Raw genomic sequence first — 21,695 nt, 5'->3', positions numbered from 1 at the left:
CCCACAGTGCTCCAAGACTCCAGCTCCTCTCTCACCTGTAACTGGGTTGCTCTATTATGGTTTGCTTTCCAGCTAGAATTTCAAGCTCATCTTATTTGTAGTGTGTTACGATTTCCTTTCAACCCGCGCTTCATGGGTGGTGTCTGCACTATGGCAGCGTTTCCATTACGGACAAATCACAGCTCTTCCAAAGCATCATTGAGGTACTTTGGGTTTAATATATGACCTACGTTAGGAAACATTTCCAAGCACATTATTAGGTCTTTTCAAAGGCCGCGACTGTAACTCGCTGCCAAGAGCAGTAATGTATAAACCATCATCCATCACAACAGAGACCGAGATGCTGACAGAGCATCAGGGCTCCTGTCCTTACTGCACAACAGACCGAACGACTCTCTCGGAGCTGAACAGCACAGCCAGTCAATCAATACATATTAATATTAATACTGGTACTACAGTAGTGCCTGCAGCAGCCAAGAAGCTGCGGTGTGAGGCACCAGGCAAATACAAACCGCCTGTGCCCGGAAGGGTTTACACCTCAGCAGGTAAAACAGAGAAAAGCCAATGAAAGTAAGAAAGACATGAAGGAATGAAGCAATATGTGAGCCTAGCAAAGAGGGCAGGGTCACAGAGACCAGCTCTCCTGATTCCTAAATACGGTGCCTTCTTGGTGCAATAAAGAGATTGGCAGCTTGTGGGTCAAACTTTCCCTCGAAAAATAAATTTTCACTTTTCTTCAGTTGTTCAGGTAAAAAGGATAATTAACAGAACAAGTAACAGTGCTCCCCCAAACGACTCGACTAGAACAACGATTTAATAGGTCAAAATTTGAAAAAGTTGTTTTCAAAAGGCCTAAAGCAAAAGGTTTACCTACGCCTTCTCTGCCAAAGGTGGTGCAAAAAATGTACTAACGTACAGCAGTAGTTGGCTTCTCCAGCCAGCCTTCTGCTGGGACACGAGTCATACCCGCGTGCAGATCCCACTTTAGCCACTGTCCCAGCTGGGAACGTGCAGGAGGGCTTGTGCCATAAGGGCAGGGGAACACGGCAACCTTGTCCCACCTTTGTGGCCAGAGGAGCAAAGCCCAGGAAGCCACAGGAGCACCCAGAGGACAATGGAAGAGAGAGAAGAACATACACAGGTATGTACTGGAGAAGCTAAAGCATCGCACCACCACCTCGGCTGCAAGCAACAAACCGAAGTCCGGGTCAGGACCACACAGTGCAGACAGGGAAAGGTGTGAGGCCCCGACACAAACAACCCAAAAAGCAGCCAAGAGGGAGGAGGAGGACGAGGGGTGGGCAAGTCATTTCACGTCTGCAGCCAGAGCCTTGAGGAGCACCGGCTGCTACACGCCAGAGCCACTATTTGCATTCCCTGCGCACGTGCAACACCGCAGGACAGAACCCGGACGTTCGTGCAAAGCTTTGCGGGCGACGTGGCGGCCAGGACTCGCTCCCCAAAGCGTCACCTGACACGCTGGGTATGAAAAAGTCTGTGAAAAGTCTCAATAAAACGGCCATCAGCAAAAACTGGCTGTACCATCCGCCACGTAACAACGCAGACGTAGATCCAACGTGATCATCAAATCACGTTGTTGGAAGTTTCTGTTCTTTTCCACACCCCTCTGGCCAACTCCCTGCCCTCCAGTCACGTTACCTACTTTATCCAAACAGTAAAATGGGTTTGGAGGTTTCACATCAGGGATCCATTACAAAATTCTTGAATGAAAGTTGACAGATAAGTGCAGGTTATTATTTTTAGAAAATATTTAAGCAAGCCCTAAATTAGTTTCTAAATTCGTCCTTACTAAAAGTTCCTAATAACGAACTGAGCCGCCTCTGACAAAAGTGGAATTTTCCCTTTTGCTACATTTGCTTCAAACTGCACATTTTTTGGAGGACACTGAATAAAAGTGTGTCAAGCAATTCTCTGCTCACTTGCTGTCTACTTTGCTGGTGTTTGGGATTCACAAGGCAAAAAGCCCTGGGTGTGACTTTTCTTCAGGAATTTCTTCTTCTGGTAGATCCTAAAAAAGCAGCAGCAATGCCACTATCCCGTGGCATGGTCTGAAGGGCTTTACAAAGGTATTTACAGCACCATTGTGCACCTGGAGAGCTACAATACAAGCCAAGAAAAGAAGGTGTTTCTAGAATCCATCCTGCCACCATGCAGGTTTATGGGAGATACACAACGGGATCTGGTCTTCCTGGTTTCATTCCTGTGGTTCAGCACGTGGATGGCAACACCAGCGCCAAGTCAAGTCACATTCCCAAGGGAAACCAGAAATGTAGGCTTTTAATACACTGGCAATAAGAATGAATTATATTCCCATAAGGAATAGAAATATAGGTCTTTAATATGCTGGCAACAAGCAAGCTATAAATAATGCAAGAAATTTACTGGTTTAATTTCAAAATTTCTGCAAAAACGTGTTCCACCCTACTGCCACTGGAAACGCCCAGTTCTATGGCTCAAGCTCTGCCACATCGAGCTGCAACACCATCTGAAAGACACCACGGGAGCTCTGGTGGGTTTTTCTACTCTCTGCTTACACACGGCCCAGTCCCTGCGACACTGATAAAACAACTCACCGTAGTTACAAATGACTGAAACAATTCTCCTTGAAACTCGCCAACCCAAAGCCCTCAGGGCCACTGCTTGCCATGTACAAACACTCAGCACGTTCAGCGGCCGCCCAATGGCTAACAATTCCATACAAAGTCTCCCCTCTTGCCTCCATCCTCTTCTATCATCAAAGCGACTTTGTATCACCAGCCAACGCCACGATGGCTGCTGGCACTGCTGGCACTGCTGGTGCTGCCAGGGCTTGCTGGGGTTGGCTTGCCTCTGGGTCTTGGAGAAACCATCCCACGTCATCTGAACTAGTGATGCTGCTTCCAGTTCTAGGCTGATCATCAGCACTCCATACCTTCTCTACGTTTGTTTCCTCCACAATTTTATGAAGGAAACTGCTCAAAAGCATTCTGAAAACACAAACTGAGCCCACTCTGCCACGTTCACCCACCACTTTATTACCCTTCAGCACGTCACCCAGCTATCGCTTTCTCCTGCGGGAACTACGTTAGCTCGACTGCACCAGTTCGTGCTCAGCCAAACTTTGTGCTGTTCTATTCTTAGTCACACCGAATACAAAAATGAAAGCAAGTATTTTTGTTATTACTGTTACCATTCATGGGACATTTCTTTGATAGTCAAAACCACTTTTAAGAGCTGTTTGATAACTCTGCCACCTCCATTTCAAATAATCATCTTAAAAGCAACAGTAGAAATAGATGAACTCTGCAGCAAAAAAAATTTCTTCGACTTTGACAACACAAGTTAAGAACTTTTCCCTCGGGCCCTCGGCTCTCTCCACCCTTCGCAATCACGAGTGATTGGCTTTCCTTGGTGAAAACAAAGGCAGCAGATGCCCAATTTCTTCTCTGTGTGCAGTGAAAGATCACACGGCCGAACTGAAGCCTCTGTACTACCGATTTACACCGTAATTACGCACGCACAGAGAAGAAATACTTTTGGAGACGGGTATTACGCTGCCACATGCTGTTTCATTTTTGATCCACCGACTTAATCAGCAAAGCACTGCGCCGATTTCAGCAGGAACAATCCCTCCTGGCCCCGGCGCCCGGCATCTCCCGACGGCTCCGGCGCGCAGCCGCGGCGGCCAGGGCGGCCCGTGGGCTGGGACTCACCACATGGCGTGCATGTACGTCGGCGGCAGCCGCGGGCTGCTGACGGGCGTGCAGTTGTACGAGCGCATAATTCTTTCTGCCAAGAGAAAGTTCCGAAATAAACTGGCCACGAGCAGGTCCTGCCTGAAGAGCTTCTGGAAAAGATCTGCCAAGAGATTGCAGGAATTACTCGACGCGTGTCTTTGCACCTTGAGTGCCACAGGTAATATGTAACAATCATTTAAAACATAAAAATACGTTAATATTTTATTCCAGTAACAAGGAGTCTACAACAGTTCTGCAGTGACATGACAGGACAACTATTAAACAGAAATCTGCCCTCTGAGCTCCCTTACAACAGCACAGTTACCTTCCATCAATAGAATTAAACATTTCCCCTCTCAGGCTGCTTTTTGTCGTTTTTGGACAAAATGTTTCTTTCGGTGTTTCACTTAAACTAAGCCTCCCTAAGTTTTTGGAAATTACTGAGGGAGAAAAGGACCTGTGTGTGCTATTTTATCAAGAACTATTTATACACCTGTTAACTGGCAGCTTGATGCGCTGATGAGAAGCCAAAATGAATCCTAAAAGACAGCAAACGTGCTACCTTCTATAGGGGCAAAGAGGAACTTATGTTGCACTGAGCATCAGAAAGAGTACAGTTGGAAAACTGTTCACAGATTTGGCCACCCACGCTCCAGAGGAACTAACTCGGAGCAGAACAGAGGTAAAGAAATGGGATGAAGTTTCTCATGGGAAACACAGACTGTCTTAGCAGCAAAGAGGGAAAATCCTTTATTTATGATACTAACAAAGGCTGGAAGAAAATAGATTGCTCTTTACAAACACGGTAAGAAAGGAAATTATTCGAGCTAAAGCAATCATGTTAGCACTGGGAAAAAAACCTTTCTGGTTTCTAATGATCAGGCTGCTGAAATGCTTCTGGTAAAAAGTGTGATTTTAAAAAATTTAACTAGCCTTAAGATCCAGTCTGATCTGCTCTTTCAATATCAGGCTTTAATTTTCTCCTTATTTCAGTGTCTCATTTATCTTACTCTTCATCCCTCTACTTTGAATAAGCAATGCTCTCTTCTGCTGAAAACTCGATTCACCTGCCCAAGTCTTACCTCTAGGCAAGACATTCCATGCAATGGTGTCTGTGATAGCGGTGAAGATCCAATTCAGCTCTCCCAGGGGAGTTCTCCTGTCATTCAGTCTTCCAGGAATCCTGCAAGCGGGGAAAAAAAACAGTACAAGTTTCCTGTTAAAAACCACACTTTTTTGCGATACACACACCCCCCCCCCTAAGCCTCAACCAAGGCTCACCAAGGACAGTATTCCAGGACCTTAATTCTTAGCCAAGAATTAATGTTGCTAGACAGACTTTCCTGATCCGGATTCTATTATATTTGAATTTGCTTGCGAGGTGATTTGCCAAATAAAGGACGATAAACAAGGAATTGTTTATAGATAACTGAGCTAAAGGAAAACATCCGGGAAGGTATCACAGAGATGCTGTGGATTTCCAAGATGCAACGGAAAACCCTTTTTCTCCAAAAGTGCCATTATTCACTTCTTGCTGACATATTTAACAATAAACACAACTCATACTACAATCTGTACGCTCAACGATCCATAACGTCCCTGTGTAAGAACTTTTGAGCGATCGTATTCCAGAAAAAAACCAAAACAATTATTTTTTAAACAATCAGAAAGCTCAGAATAGCTGGAAAACACAGTCCTTTTGTCAAAAGCTGTCTGGCAGTACCGCACACACGTCACAGCTGCCGTTGGTGCAAGGACTGCGACGCAGGCAGGTTCCCCCCGCCGCTCAGACGCATCTTCTGCGTCGCGATCAGGGCACGCGCGAGGCTGCTGCAGCTGCTGCTTTCCCAGGGCATGTTTGCTGTTTCTTACAAAGACACACGTTTTTTCACCCAGTAGGTTCCTTCAAAATTGAATTCATTAATTCAGTGATTATCTGTCTACAGAATTTTTGCATCGCCACCAGTACAGCGAATGCAGTATCTTGCTAAAAAAGTTATTGAGCACAATCAGCAGCTTTTCATTCAAACAGGAGACGTTTTCTGCAATTAAGAACTTTCCAATTAATACATCGGCATCCATGGAAACCAGTTAACTTGAATGTCAGTTCCTTAACCTAATTTAAGACTAACATATTGCCCCACAGAAACTCAACAGCAAAAGACACATTCTTTCTGAGTTCTCTAAATCAGCCACTACTAAATCCAGTGTGAAAATCATCGCTTCGGAAATCGTACCCGTTTGTGCCACGACAGCACCTACATGCCTAAAAAGTATAAAATAATAAACCAGAATATTTTCTATTGTGTTCCTCCCCGCCCCCCGAGAGAAGGAATTCCTGACCCCAGTGGGGAGCTGTTCCGCGACCCACAGCTCCTCGTGGGCTTCCTCCAACCCAGCCCGCAACTGGGAATATAGTTTCAACCCCAAGAACACCAGAACCCTGCCAGCAATACCTATCAGGAGCCTATTTGTGGAGTGCTAAGGCATGAAAAATGCTGAGGAGTCCAATTGCTAATTTTACTAAATATTTTAAAGTGGAAAAAATTGGTACTAATCAATACCAAGGACGGCAGCGACCTACTCTCGTCCCTGCTCACACGTAGGACATGCAGTGAAAGTGAGCAAAGGGCTGTTTTTTTTTAAGATAATATTTTAGACAGGAGAAAGCAATTCAAATCCTACAAAAAGCTGAAATATTCCTACAGACATGCCCTTCCTCAAACAAAGCAAAAGCAGAGGGCCAACCAGTGATTCCGCTGGGATAACCCAGCTGCATCCCACGTGTGCATTTCATAAATAAATGCTTTTAAGTGCACTCCCTTAAAGCCAGTAGTGAAAAACAGAAACAAAACCCAAACACGTTCGTCTGGCAAAGCCCTGCACGTGTGGGGATGGTGACGCAGAGGTAACCCAGCGTGGCACCTCCTCGCAAGGACGCAGCACGGCTTGTACATGGGAGCGAGCCATGGACAGAGGGGTGATTTCCCCTTGTATCGCTGAGACTGGTACCAGTGTGTTTTGCCCAGTAGCCACGTTTTGGCATTCGTTTAAATGGCTTAAAACCAGAACATACAAAATGTAAAAGGTGCAGAAGAAGCTTAAAAGAATGAAAAATTTAAGGTCATTCTATCTACCCTACCCAGGAACAACTTGAACACCTCCAAGAGAGAAAAGTCTTGGTGCCAACAAGTACTCTACACAAGTGGAGACAGAAAGCAGAGCGAGCACTTGACCATTAAAAGAAAAGGAAGCAATCCAAACCATCTTCCGAAGGTTCAAGGCACACACACTTCAGAGGAGCACGAGTTACTTGACTCTTCTGAGGAGTAACCCAGGGAAATTCCGTAGCCTGAGATATGCAGAAGGTCAGAACAGACAAACTAACAGTCTCCTCTGGGCTTAACGTTTATTCTAAGCATCAATACATCAGAGACAACAGCCTGACCAAAGCACGTTCAGTGAAGGTGGGACAGCAACATTTCACCAGGAATCTTGCTGTGCCAGGGTCCAGGCTCTTGCTGATCCAAGATCTTGCTTTAGTAGACCGAAGCCGCTCTAATTTCCTTCATGCAGGAACTGAACAAAGATCTCACACTGCATTTGTCCATCTGCGGTAAGACGTGAGGCCCAAAGAAACCCCAGCACCAAGACACAACCCGATTTCTGCGATTCCGGAGACCCAGCGCCGGCCCGCCGGGACTCAGAACCAACACACGCGCAACGCTGCTTGGAGGCAGAAGAGCGGCTGTGACCTGCCCCTCGGCTTCTGCCGCCATCCTGACCAGCTTCCCCAAACACGCCTTCTAATGCTTCTTTGCTTCTCGTAGAAACAAACCCAAGAAAATCAAAACAACCACCCACCCAGCCAAGACCAATGGTCTCGGTCCTGGGCTGTCTGATCGCACTCCGACACGCACAACCCGGCACGCTCAAGCACAGCTTTTACTCTCTGATGGAGAAGGCATCAGAGATAGGATGGGGAAGTTTCAGAAACACGTGCCCAGCCCAGTACATCGTACGGATTTTACCCTAATGCACCACAGCTTCCCTTCTGCAACGAGTTTTCGAATATTAAAAGCATCAAGACAAACCACACGAAGCCAGTGCTTTCTGGCAACTTACTCTTCCGATACGTGCAGCGGCGTTATTGCCGTGCAGGTTCAGACGAAGCACAGTCCCTTCTCTAAACACAGTTTCTAAACCAGCCAGAAATTAACATCTTATAAGAAATTCCTGCCTGTCTTGAAATCAGAGGAAAAATATACATCTGTGGAACAGTGTTTGTTGAGCGATCCCCCCCGAGCGAGCAGAGGGAACACAAGGCCACACAACTGCTCTTGTGAGGATTTCACATAAATATTTGCATTGCAGAACACCCTCTGCAGCAAACCAGCAGCATTTCCTAAGTGGGAACGTGATTAATTAGAAACGCAGCGATCCTTGCGGAGATCCCCAGCGAGCCAAGCGCTCGCCTTAAACCACTTGATGGCCACTTTCAAGCCAGTTTGCAGTGGAAACAGAAACAGGGTGTTTCACAGCAAAGTCTGAATCGTTACACCAGACGGAGAGATCCGTGCACAGTTCGTACCAAACTCTCTTTTATTAAGCACAGACCGCAAGCTGATACGTATCTTACCGATGGTATTCAGTGGGAATGATGGGCTGAAATCCAAAGTTGCTGCCAGCAGCTCAACCTCAGAAACTGCCCGTGACTTGAACATTTACTTTCTTGGGGAACAAGGCATGCTTCTTATTTTTGTATTTAAAGATTTAAAGTAACTACTCATCACTAAAGCATAGATTTTATTTTGGATTTTGAAATGCATTTGGTATTTTTTCACAACACGACTGTCCCTTCTAAGACTGGCTGCAAGATTCAGAGGAAATACGAGGGACTGCAGTCAAGAAGCAGACATTGATAGGATGCCGTTCTCGCATCTTACGTGGCATCAGGTGAGTTCATTTTCTTTCTGCCCTCATCTACAGTCAGCAAGATTCTCCGTTTGTACCGAGCTCCAGCCCTGTTCAGTGCTTGGAGAACCTCTGCATGGGGTGTTAACGGTGAGGGCACAGAGCGCCCTTTTTTTTTTTAACCATCATCTATATCTCTCAAAGAAGTAGAGGTCACTTTACTTTCCTTATTCTTGCAGAGTTCCAATTTGCCTCATGTCATTTTTCAGATAAACAACGTGCTCTATCAAATCCATCCCATGGCTATAAACTAAAGCATCTTTTAATTTCCGTTTGGGCACACATCTACATAACCAGAACGTCTCAAGGCTCCAGAAAGTACTTTTCCCCACGAGGGATATTGCTGTCATCTTGGTATCACTTCTCCTGAGGTCTTTCACATTATGCTTTGACAACCAGCGAGAGCCTCTGACAGTAAGGACAAAGCAGATCTCATTTGTAAGGAGTATTTTTGAGGGAGGGGAGGAAAAGGCAGAAAGGGCTCTGTCTCAGCTGCTCCTGCAGTTGAGCAGCTCTGGACTCCCAATTGCTTCTTCCATCAACTTCCTGACAGACGCCTTTACAGGGACCTAAATCACGGCAGCCTATTGTGAAAAGTGAGGACTACAAAATGTCAGGGTCACTGCAGAGCTCGTGCTGGGTGTAACCATCAATGTCCTTGTCAGAAACCCAGCAAAATCCCATGAATCACTGTAATTACAGGGGAAGCGTTTACTTCAAAGGATGACAGGTTTTCCCTTCGGATGGGCTCCATCATCACCTCTACTTTTGGAATATAATACATTTAACACCGGGATGCGCAATATCATACCTAGATTTCAGAAACCAAGATGCTTTGGTACTGATGCCTACGTGCCAACGCTCGCAGTAATTTTCGTTTGGGGAAAGAAAACAACACAAGTATACTTCCCTTTTCACCCTTTCAGGAAAAAAAGAGACAGGGCACAGCACGGCAAACGGCACAGCTAAGGCAGGCGGAACGCAGGCTACGGCAAGCGCGGCTCAGCCCGGATCCACACGGATAACGCGCTCAAAGGCAACGCGTCCTCGTCGCAAAGGAACACGCACGACACGGGAGCGCCGTGACGGGGCTCCGGCAGCCTTGGCAAACTGCTTGAGAAAGACAAAACGTTCGAGGGTCTTAAATTATTTGCTTGAGAGCGCTGCAAAGCTTTGTACACGAGTGTTCCATCCCGTCGTCTCTCTGTGAGAAATGACAGAAGTGTTGCCATGAAAACCATCCTGTTGAGCACCATCTTCACTTTGTATTTTCAATAGGCTTTACCTACACTAGAGACTGATACCCTGGAACAATGGTGATAAAATTAAATACTGCATTTCAATAAACCCGATTTATTAGCGAGAGAAACTGCAGAACATCTTCAAAGTTCTTCCTCAACTCAGGCAGTGCCGAGCGCCGAGGTAGCGTGGCACAGCACCCGTTACACTGCGATTAACACAACTTTCTGAAATATGCTCCAACACCTTCCACGGAATTTTCTAGAATAAATGGAGGGGCTGGAAGCTGTGTAACTAAAGGCCAACTAAAACTAAAGGCTCTAAAAAACACTAAGAATTATAGTTTTCCCACTACAAATAAATAATAAAGAAAAAAAAAAAACCCAGGCTGTGGCATTTAAGAATTTGGACTAGCACAGGGTCGATTAAATGTCTGCAAAGCCGTCTCAACTTTTGGCAGGTGTGATGACACCGATCTGGTACGGAGGGACCACAGTCCCGGCACCATCAGAACTACCGCTCTGCCCCCAGCCACGAGGAGCAGCGTTTGTCCCTGTCCAGCCCTGCTGGAAAGCACAGACCTGCTTCCTGCTCATCAAACGTCTCTCCCCCCTCGTTCGGAATCCTGCCGACTCCTGCCCAGCCCCAAGGCCAGCGGCTCCGGCAGGATCCCTCGCACCAGGCAGGCACAGTGCATTTTAGCAGGCAATTTGGTGTCTTGATGGAAATACAATTTCGGTTTGGCACCCGGCCTCTTTTGCTGACCCAGCAACAACCACCCCCTTTATCACACACAAGTACGGCCAGTGAGATTGTTTCCATACTCGGAGAGGTTTTGTCCCTCTCACTGTTTCAAACAAACCATCATTTCCAGTGACTTTCCACAAAACCAGCTCTCTTCAGAGACTGATGTGCTCACTTGGGAAAGCCAGCAAGGAGCTGCTGTTTCTGTTAAACCTGGAGAGCAGAGTGCCAAAGCAACGCTCCTCCAAACCCCAGCAGCGCCGGGGCCACCGGGATTGGGCCACCGGGACCCGGGCGCTCTGCGTGTTCCCAACTTCCCCCACACTCTCGGCCCGACCTGCTGCTCCCAGTTGCTCCGGTCCAGCCCTGGGCGACGTTAACCTACATCCCTCCAGCCACAGCACGCACCGTGCCAGCCTGGCAAAGGAAAATTTACTAAAAGGGACTGGAGTAGCTGATATTTGCTACTGGGATCTCCTGAACGGGGAAAAAAAATAAAATCTGACACTAACCAGCTGCTCTCCTTCTCCTGCCTTCCAATTTACTGTCCTGGAGGCACCTAAGTTCTGAGGGCACGTACCAAAGGTATTTCTTACATTACAGTGTGATTTCTAAATTTTATCCAGTTACATCAGTTTTGCTGTGTGACATCTCAGGATTTGATTTTTCCTACTTCATCTTCAAATTGGCTCCTGCTGGACCATCATTCATCAGTAATCAACAGACATTAAAACATTAATAATTTCCAGTCTGTGACATTCAACAATACTTAAAGTGGAAACAAAATTAGTTTTAGTCTCAATTCGTTATTTCTAGTGATTTTTACAAGTGGATTTTGTGCTGGTGAATGGCAGCCTGGAGACAGGTCTCTGCTCCCAGCACGGCAGCAGCACACGCTGCAGCAAGACGGATTCCTCCCCCGCTGCTGCCGCCTCCGCGCCGCGGAGCCGACGCTCAGGAAAGGTCCGTTGACACAAAACCCCGGCAGTACGGGACAGGGGATCGTGGAACCACCTTCATCTGGTCACTTGAAAAGACTGTCTTCTACACGGCCCTGCCAGAAGCACCAACAGCTCCCAGGTCACCAGGATTTTTGTTTAGAGAATTCCCTCCCCCTGCAAAGGGGACCCAGAGAAAAAAAATCCCAGGAAAGCAATGTACCATTCCTGCTCTCCTGCGAACGGGATTTCGGGAGAGGGAGACTAACGCAGCAATACAGATGAAAGCATCCTTGTACATCCCTGATTCTTGGCACCCAGCTTTGGATTCCCACTCCACACCAAGTTAAACCATTCCTTGGGATTTTTCCCAAAATTTTTAAAAAGCAGAACCAAGCTGCCGTTCACTGCACGCAGCAGCCACACAAGGAGCTGTGCCAGCACCGACAGGAGGGCTTGGGACCGAGCAGAAATGCCCAGCCAAGGCAGCGGGCATGCCCACCGCTGCCGCTAAGAGCCTTATGAAGTGGCAGCCAGAGGTTCCTGAATTCCTGGTACTCCACCAACATAATTTTCCTTCCTTTTTTCTTTACGTTTTACTGTTTGGCTCTAGTGAAGATCACCTCTACGGCCGCTGCTTATTCCAGCGACACGCGGAAAGGCAAAAAATGACAAATACTGGAGGCACAGACTCTGCGAGAAGCTTTCCAGAGAAATTTCCTCACAGACAAACGAGAGAAACGCTAGAAATAATGAGGAAATTAAGAGCAACAGGGGGAAAAAAAACCAAAAAGATAAAATTTGGCTTACTTCTCTATTAAATCCAGTGTGACTCCTGGCACCAGTCTGACGCTCTTCTGCATACAGAACCTGTGGAGAAAAGAATAAAAATAAAACATCCTATTGAATATTTAATTACAAGGTTCTGTGGAAGGAATAGGGAAGGAGATTGCTTTATTGCAGTGCTTCTGCTTTTGAAATGGTGTTTGGATAGAAAACTTTGCCACAGCATAATAAGAACCAAACAAGGCCCTCAATATTTGTCACACTCATGATTAGCAGCGATTTCCATCGCCAGGTGTCAACGCCGGGGTATTGTAACTGTCACGGTGACGAGTTCTCCAACACACAGCGGGGGAAAAGGGCTCCCAGTCATCCGGCACGGTCTCTCGGGCAGCAAGACGACACGAGCCGCGGAGGTTTATGCTTCTGGAATAATGATCAGCCTTGGCTGGGTGTCCCTGAAGAGAGTTGGCACCGCAGGCAGGAAAGCGAGGAAGGGAGGGAAGGAGAGGGATGCGTCGAGTCCAAACACCTCAGTTATTTAATTAAAAAACCCAAAAAGTGCTGACTTCATTTCCCCAGCGTTACAAACGCCACCGCTGCGGGCAGCGCGGAGCCCCGGGCAGCGCAGCCTCTCGCTGTGCCCAGAAAATCCCACGAGCAGCGGAACGGGAGCGAGCGCGGGAAGCCAGCCCGAGCGCCGGCCCGCATCCCGAGCGCTCGACTCCCTCCTCCACATCCCTCCAGGATGCACTTTGCAGCCCAGAGGGCAGAAGTGGGAAACAATAGATCTGGGAAGAAAAACCAGCAAATTCAACCTGAGAAATGACTTCCTGCGTGGTATCGCTACCCGCCCTGCCCGTTTTCCCAGTATGTCAGAAATCCACTCCCTGTTGTTTAATGAAGGATTTACCCATCGGTGCAACACAAGTTGATATTTAAGCCCTCCCTTCCCTCTGTGCAGGAACGGAGAGCGCGGTGGGCAGTGCAGTACTGGTACTCCGGGCAGCGTGGTACCAGGCAGGCAGCGTGGTACTGGGAGGGGGCAGCACGGTACTGGGGGGCTCGGCTGCCCGGGACACCCACCTCCCGCACCCTGTGGCAGCTGCTGCAGGAGCCCCTCCTTTCACCAGAGCCACGATATCCACGTCCAAAAGGCTCTTCCTCAGGCAAAGGAGAGAACCCGCCGGTTTTCCTGCGGCATGCCCTGCTGCAGGACATCCCTTACTGCCAGGAACAGGGACGGGCTCTGGAAAGCTACGTGGTCTCCAGGCTGCTGTTGCGCCGTGTGTGCCATCCATCGTAAAAACCAGTCCCCCTGCGTGAGCACGGCAGGGGGATCCCTGCACAGGCTGCCACGACACAAACCCCCGACACCGCTGCGGTGCAGAGAAACCCCACTCGAACCAAACCGCAGGCAGGGCTCGGCGCGGTGGAACGAGGTCCCTGGAATCGGCTGGAGTCTCCCTACAGACTGAGGATGCCAAAAGACTTTCTCACTCCCCTGCTCAACGCCCCTCCGTTATGGCACATCCAAGAGGACCGCAGCAGCCCAGCACAGCCTGTCCTGGCACGCGTTTGTTCTCTGTAAGGCACAGGGAGCCCCATCTCTCGCCGTGCTGCGTGTTCGCTCTCAGCCGAGCCCCGATGCGACCCACCCTCACCCACCTCGCGCTGGGTTACGGGCTCACAGAGTCACACGACAGTGCTGCACGCTGTTGCAAGAAAGTGGAAAAAAATATGCTGAGCATCCTACCCCTGCGCAGCACAGCCCGTCTGCTCCGAGCCCGGGCACCGAGGAGCAGCCCCTCGCCCGCAGCAGAGCGCCTTGGCCACGGGGCAAACACACGAGTCAGCTTCCTCCTGGCAAGGACTCCTGAGCACGGGGCTGTTCGTTACAGCTGGATTAGAAGCAGAGAGCTTCCCCCACGCATGCAGACATTCCGGACACGCAAGAGGGCAACGGCCGGTGTGCCAACGCGTGCCAAGCCTTCCCTACAACCTCGACAACAGCAGGACGGGCGCGTCTTTGAGGGTCAACTGGAAACGGGTGTTTTCACATCTAAACGCGTTCCGCAGCTGCCATTTAGCACATCCTTAGGGAGCTGCCAGTACTGCACTGTGGGCAACGCGTACGTAGACCCCAGTTATTGTGTCTGAGCTCACGGCTCCTCAAAGAGCACAAAATAAAACCAGACTGTGTTTGATGAGCGCAGACCCACCCTGCCCACGGACCTGTTCGATGCTCACAGAACGGGAGCCCCGCAGCAAGCGCTTCCTGCGGCTGTACATAGTGGGCTGTTACATATAAGGCACCCACCACTGCCCTGAGTGTTCTGAAAGAGATTAGCTCACCAAAAACCCGTTTAACCAGTAGCAGACTATCTGCATTTCCTCTCTAACGACCACTGACTGCCAAGAAAACGTACTCGTCAACAAAACGTTCCAAATCCTGTATCTGCAACCCCGTTTCCTCACTCCAAGGCTCTAAATGTGATGTCTCAAGCGATGGTTGGTGTCATCATCCCAAACCTCAGGCAAAGCATGCTAGAGCTGCATGTAAACACCAATAAACGTCAGGCAACAAAGGAGAAAACCAGAAATACATAACAGTGCTCAAGTGGGTTCCGATCAGATATCACAGGAATTTTTCAAAACTCAATTTAGTTTCTCTAAATAAATTTGGGACAGAGGATTAGTTTACTTAACCCCCCAAAATTTCAAGCAGCAACGCAAAATAAACACATTAGAAAAAAAAAAAAAGCCTCACTAGAAATCTTTGTTTTAATTGATCCAACACAAAATCAGCTGTCACAGGTCAGGCTGTTTTTCCCACGCGCTCACCAGCTTGCTCTACTTGGGTTCTGATGCACAAACTGCGTATCGGAAACTCCTGAGCCTGAGCAGTTCCCCAACTTTGTTTCTTCTCCGTTTTGGAGGTTTTCCAGCACTTTTCAGGAGCCCTGCCACCCTTTTATGAGTAGGACTTCACGGTTCGAAACCACAGCGTCCTTCAGACAAGCGAGACAAGCGCAGCCTCCTCCCTGATGTGTGAAATCGTGAAAATCGAATTGCAGCTTGTTTATGTCTAAAGGGACCGAGGACAACGCGAGCACTTCCAATACAGTTGCTTTTTCCTTCAGACAGGGTGAGAGCCGCAGATCTGCATAAAATGGCACACCAAACACGGACCAGCTCCTGCCCGTCCCTGCCACAGCTGCGTCTGCCTCCCGGTGAGTGCGCACCAGTCGAGATTAACACGCCACACAGCTCACCTCTCAGCCTGCCTCGCACAGAGCGACACAGGGTTACAACATGTATTGGGCATATGCAGCTTGCAAGAGTCACTACACATGAAGGTAAGTCTCAAGTGAGCCAGAATCCACACACTGGATTCCTGGAATTGTCAGACCGTCACTACGAGTTTCATGTGCCACATTCGGAAGGGCATGACTGACCTGAGTTTCTCTTACCAGCACCAATTTTGCTTCCCCGGAAATTAGACCGAAGGGGATGCAGCTGCAGCACCATTTGATAAGTAATTTTGTCCAGCGGTTGTTTACTTAAAACACAGAGCACAAAACGGAACGTGTGGGAATATATTCATCAAAATTTTATTTGCCTGTAAATTCAGTATATGAAACCCCATTAGCATGTCAGTCCAGAATTGCAAAAAGTTGTATTTCAAAAGCAATTCTGCAGGGTTCTGGATCAGCTTTAGCAAAGGGGCTACACTAGAGTAGAAGAGAAGGTGCAATAACAAAGGTTCACATCTTTATTTTGGATAACTGTCTGCTTTAGGACACCACCACATGGTGTGCACCCAGCAGCTGGGATGCAGGAGGAGGGTCTGGCTTTGCACACATGATGTTTAACAGCCGTGGGTAACAACGCCCTGCAAGCAAGTGCTTATTATTTACAGGACCTGCATGGATAAAACACAACTGTGACAATGCCAATCAACAGGGAATATAAAAGGAGCACAGTCTTCATCAGAGACTAGAGGAGACATTTTTTGTGTGCAATAAGCAACACGCATGATCATTGCATTAGATGTAGCAGGAAATGCTTTACTGTCCAGGAGTTCACATGGCATCTACCAGCATCAAGCCCGAGAAGAGCTGAGGTTTTAAATCCCTTCCCTGAGCTGCGTTTTCACGAACGCGTTTCCTGTCAAACACAAACCAGAGACAGGCCTGAGAATCTCTCCTGCTTATGGCAGGTGTAGCTCTGCTTGAGAACCTGCCCTGATCACCCCCTCAGCCACGTTCCCATGGAGATGAAGCAACAGAAAATTCCTGAACAGATCATAATATCCAAAAAACCTTTCTCAGTATATACAGACTGTGCATTATAGACTGTTGTATAAGCAGTTTATATGTTTGGAGGTGACTTCCTTCCAAATAACCCCAACACCTACTAACATCTTACACAGCTTCAGCATTTTAACTTCAATTACAGCACAAGCTGAGAAGTATAGTTCTGATAATTGCAAGGGAAGGAGAACCCTGAGTCCCAACCACAAAAGCTTTCACTTCACTTATGAAACTTCAGTTTGCTACAAACCAGTTAATCCTCAATGGGCATCAAAGCCCATGCTAGGGATTCCCACAGAGATTCTTATAAATCAGTGAACACCCAAAATTAAGTGGTGTCACTGTGTCCTCACAGTACTGGCTTAACACACACGCGCAACAATGAGTTATTCAGAATAACCACAAGCGTCAGCGCGCCCATCCTGAAGAGCAATTGTTTCCCCACCTCTTCTCTCCTCAAGAACATGGTGTTTTCGTGAAAACATTCTCCCTGGAACTTGAATTCAAACACCCATTTGCTGAATCTTGCATCACTTTTGTTTCATTTATTGGTTTTGGACTCCATTCAACAAGCCATTTTAAAAAAAGCATCATTTGTATTTACCAGGTTGCATTCATCGTCATCTGCCGCTAGCCTGAGTCCATCGGGTGGAACATTCCATTAAATTTCAAAGTCTTTCTCCATAGATAAAACCAGCAGAAATCTAAACTCCTTCACGTTTGGAGAGCAGTGATCCCAGAGCAGCCACATGACAAAAGCAGCTCCTGCAACCGTATTTTCCTAGTTATAAAATACTGTATTTCTCAAAGTTCCCCCCAAGGAATTTTGCCGCATAGTAACTTCCTTTAGCTTTGAAAGAGAAGGATTTGTGCAGGCAGCCTGAGAGTTTTCAGGGAGCAGGCAGAGTTCAGAGCCAGCCCACCACCACCGCGGCAGCATCGGAAGAGCGAGCTGGCGGAGCTCCGCGTCCGCGGGCTTCGGCACTGAAGAGCTGTCACAGCAACGGCTACCTTGGAAGTTAACCTCCTCTCTCCTTCCACCGGTCCCAGGTGGGAAGCACATCATTCTGCCAGGATGAGATGAGGTTAAACGTGTCTGGCTAATCAGCAGGCTCAGTCCTGTTGCATATCTGCAGGTGCTCACTTGTGAGCTTTGGTGCGTGGGTATATAGCAACCAGGCTGGTATCTCAGAAAACAACACGGCGTTTCGTTTTCGAACAGAAGGAGGACAAAGTAAGATGAAAAGGATTTGAAAGCCATGAGAGGAGCAATGCCTGCCTAACTCATTTAGAGGTTTGCCACTCCTTGGCTGAAACTCTAGGCGAGTCTCCCGTTAACTCCCGGTCCATAACACTTGGGTCAGAAAAATAACTTTCCCTTAGCTCTCTTAAAACCTTCCCTCGAAAATATTCCTAACGTCACTGAAGCTCTTTGCCCTCAAAATTATCCAACTTCTGCCAGTGTTTACAAGCTGTGACTCTCTCCTGTGAGGAACTACCTCGTGAGCTCACGAAACCAGAAACTGGACAAGAAATTAAACAGGTCTTGTGCTGTCCCTCGCAGGAGCAAAAGGCATCAGTCAAAGGCACGTTGTATCTAAACCTGAACTTGGTCGAATTAACTTGCTCGTTTGTTGCTGACAGAACTCAGAAAGTCTGTAGGAATTGTGAGTTATCACGGGTATCTCCAAAAGACAGCGAGTACCTCCTGAAGCTGCGGTCATTCCATCGCTTCCCATCGCCTGCAACGTCCAGAGCTTCTGCCTGCTCTGACCCCGACTGGGAACCACCTGAGGTTTGTCGTTCTGGAATACCGTGACCTTGAGAATCAAGTGGAATGTGCTGATGGGAACGAACCAACAGAGCTGTGTGCCCGGGGGCACACGCTGGGTTCCTCGCCCCGTGTCCTCAGCTGGCACCACGATTGCTCGAGATCCTCTCTGTTGTTGGGTAAAAACATTGCTCTTCAAAAGCTCCTGCTCTCTGTAACAGCCTTTGATACCTTCCTGCCTAATTAACTTTGGGGTGTCACTCCGTAACGTCGTTCTTTGGTTTATCGCCCGTTTCTCCCCGCAGCACTACTTAATGCCACTGCATTATTCACAGCAACCGCAACCCGGGGAACACCATTTGTACAAAGGACGAATTACAGAAAGTTGTATTGCACTATGCACCATTTCTGCTCTCTGAAGAAGCAGATATTTAATTTCCAGAACAGTAAATCCCTTAATCTGAGCAAACCTAGATACTGAGCTGGAATCTAAAACCTAATCAGTAGAAGATAACAGTATTTTCACCTTTCTAGTTCTGATTAATAAAACGCCATCCCAAACGCATAGTTCAAATCCTGTAATTCAATACTGCAGAGAAACTTTAGGTTAAATGAAGCATTTGGATTAACAAATCTAGCGTTTCACCAGACAAGCTACACAAATTCTGCACTTGCCTTCAACAACGAGGCAGACACTCACCATCTCAGGGCGATTTTGATGGGCGTAGTAAGGCACGACGTGAAAAGGTCGGCCGGCAGGTCGGGGATCATGGGCAGCAACTCATTGGCTTCACAGGCCGCCAGCTGGATGCAGTTCTTCATGGACGGGGGCAAAGGCATCTGAGCAAGCGGGTGGTTTGGGTTAATCGCAGCCACCTGGAGAGACCAAGGAAATTACGGAGGTGCTGAGCTCAGTCCAGCTAACTTCTACACCATTTTGAAAACAACCAGCAAAGAGCTTCAAAGTTTGACAGATCTCTGGATTCAGAGAAATTTAAGACTGTGGTAGCACCAGCCACAGTTTTAACTCACATGTAACTACAGAGTGTTTAAGTTTATTTACCAGAACAATACCACACACCAAAACCAGCAACTTGCAACACACTGAACTGTGATCACCACCCAGAGTCTTCAGTTCACATCTGCCAGCTTGGAATCAAGCGCTGTAGAAGGAGATTGGGCTAATTATTCTTTCTTTTACATTTAAGCAAAAAATACTCTTCCTGTGGCTCATAACCATTCGCCACAGATGGCAGAATAGCTTCAAATGGCAAAATGCATTCATTTGGCTGTACTAGGCAGCGTTTCCTGCCACGGAGCATAACGACGACTCTTGTTGGTAAGCCAGAAGAACACAGAACTCCCTGTGTTACTCCCCATACATCCTTCGACTTCACCAGAGCAAAAGGCAGGCTGGGAAAAAAGAAGAAGAAGAGAGAAAAATCACCGTATGCATATAGAGGTACCCTCCAACCAAAGCGAAAAAAGAAGGGGCACTGCCTTCTGCAACTGCAAATGTTAACACACAGCAGATATAAGTTTTAATCAACGCTTTAGTGAAAGGGTTTGAAGTCCTTATATTTTTCTGCATGGAAAAAATGTGGTAATTTCTGCTCTAAGCAGCGAGTGTTACACTAAAAAATAATAACTCTGAAGTAAGGTCTTGGCATCTCAAGATCTAGAACTGTTCTAACACGGTATCATTTCCAAGACTCGATTAATTTTACATTTAACTGTGTAATCAGCTGTTAACACACTCAGAACCGAGACGTGTCGGTGCAGAATTTCATGCCAGCCATGCACCGATGGAGTGCCCTGTTCAGATGGCATCTGTGCATCTGCAGCACGAACCAGCTTTGCATGGTGCTAGTCAAACTCTTCCCCTCCACTGGCTGTGGGTCAATCTTCAAAAGGCAAGAAAGAATGGGCAACGGAGCGGGCGCTTACAGGGGCATATTCAGTGCTTTTTAAAAATCAGGGTCAAGTCTGCAGCGAAAGGGTTAAGTTTCTGAAATTCTGACCTGCACTATGGCGATCAATTAATCTGTCCAAACTTTGGTCTATGAAGTTGAAATATCATGTACACCAATATTATTTTTCAAAACCACAGTGATTCTCCTACTCAACAGTTGGATTAAGAGTATGATCTTTGAGACTGATGATTCACAGAATGAAAAACATAGATAATCTTTGCAGTGCCTTTCTGAAACAGGTAAACAAAATAAACACTTCAGCCACCCAAAATTTTGATTTACGGTGCTCAAAGGTTCTTAAAGGAATAGGGCAAAGAAATGTAACACTGCAGCGTGCCCACTGCTCCTTCAGTACGAGCCAGCAAGCAAAGACCCAAAGCGATCTACATGCTGCGCTATCAAAGAACAGAAGCCCGTTCTTTCCAAGACAAACCCTTCAGCCAGTTTCATTCTTTTGGCCAGCTGAGCAAGGTGATACAGTTGACTAATAAACTCATTCTTTAGCATCTTTATACGTGAGAAATTCTGTCTGCCTGGAGAGGAAATCCATTTGACGTCTCAGAAGGGTTGACATGGAACGCTGCGCTTGTGTTACAAACCCAGAGCCTGGCACCATCACACACCTCTTGTCTAGCGAAGCAAGCTGAGAAGCTATGGAGAAGTTTCAGGTGTTTTTTCACAAATTCTGCCACCCATTAAGCTTTTTGATTCTTTAAATATTTTTTCCCCCATTCTCATCCCAGAGGCAGCAGTGACACACTTTGGCTCTCTCAAGTTGTTCAAATTAGCTAAGATCTGTCTCTGCTCTCAGTCGAGTTGTGCTGCTTTCTTTACTGCACCTCTCCATTGAACTTAAGCTTAACTGAAAAAAAAAAAAAAGGTAATTAAAATACTGTAAAGATCTTTATCAGCGTGGAAAAGCTCTTCACAGATTTATAAATACAAAGCAGTCAAACTGCTTCGCTATGGCTATTCATTTCCTACAGAAGGACTTGCCCTCTGGGCATCCTCAGAAATGGGCTCCATAGGTGGGAAGTACATTTACACGGATTTTCTGCATCCTGAGCAGTGCTGAAACACTGAAGATTTGACATTTGTTATGATCTGGCAGTGCCCCTCCGTTGATGGGAAGCAGCTCACACTCCAAGACCTGCTCAACTCTGCACAGCACGACGAACTCAAGGAGCCGTGACACATGCAGTGAAAATATTGGTCCATGA

General features: G+C 47.3%; 1 protein-coding gene across 1 annotated transcript in view; it reads right to left on the bottom strand.

Annotated features, from left to right (window-relative positions):
- The window catches only part of RPTOR (regulatory associated protein of MTOR complex 1), a 141,461-nt gene that overhangs the window by 70,463 nt on the left and 49,303 nt on the right, over positions 1-21,695 (bottom strand). Inside the window, 4 exon segments of the mRNA XM_086623876.1 lie at positions 3,714-3,858; positions 4,820-4,920; positions 12,443-12,502; positions 19,203-19,378. Of these exon segments, the coding sequence (XP_086480002.1) occupies positions 3,714-3,858; positions 4,820-4,920; positions 12,443-12,502; positions 19,203-19,378 (482 nt within the window).

This window comes from Tauraco erythrolophus, chromosome 20, assembly GCF_009769465.1.
Source record: "Tauraco erythrolophus isolate bTauEry1 chromosome 20, bTauEry1.pri, whole genome shotgun sequence".
NCBI classification, from domain to species: domain Eukaryota; kingdom Metazoa; phylum Chordata; class Aves; order Musophagiformes; family Musophagidae; genus Tauraco; species Tauraco erythrolophus.
The sequence above is the reverse complement of the archived record's forward strand: the minus strand, read 5'-3'. Positions and strand labels throughout refer to the sequence as shown.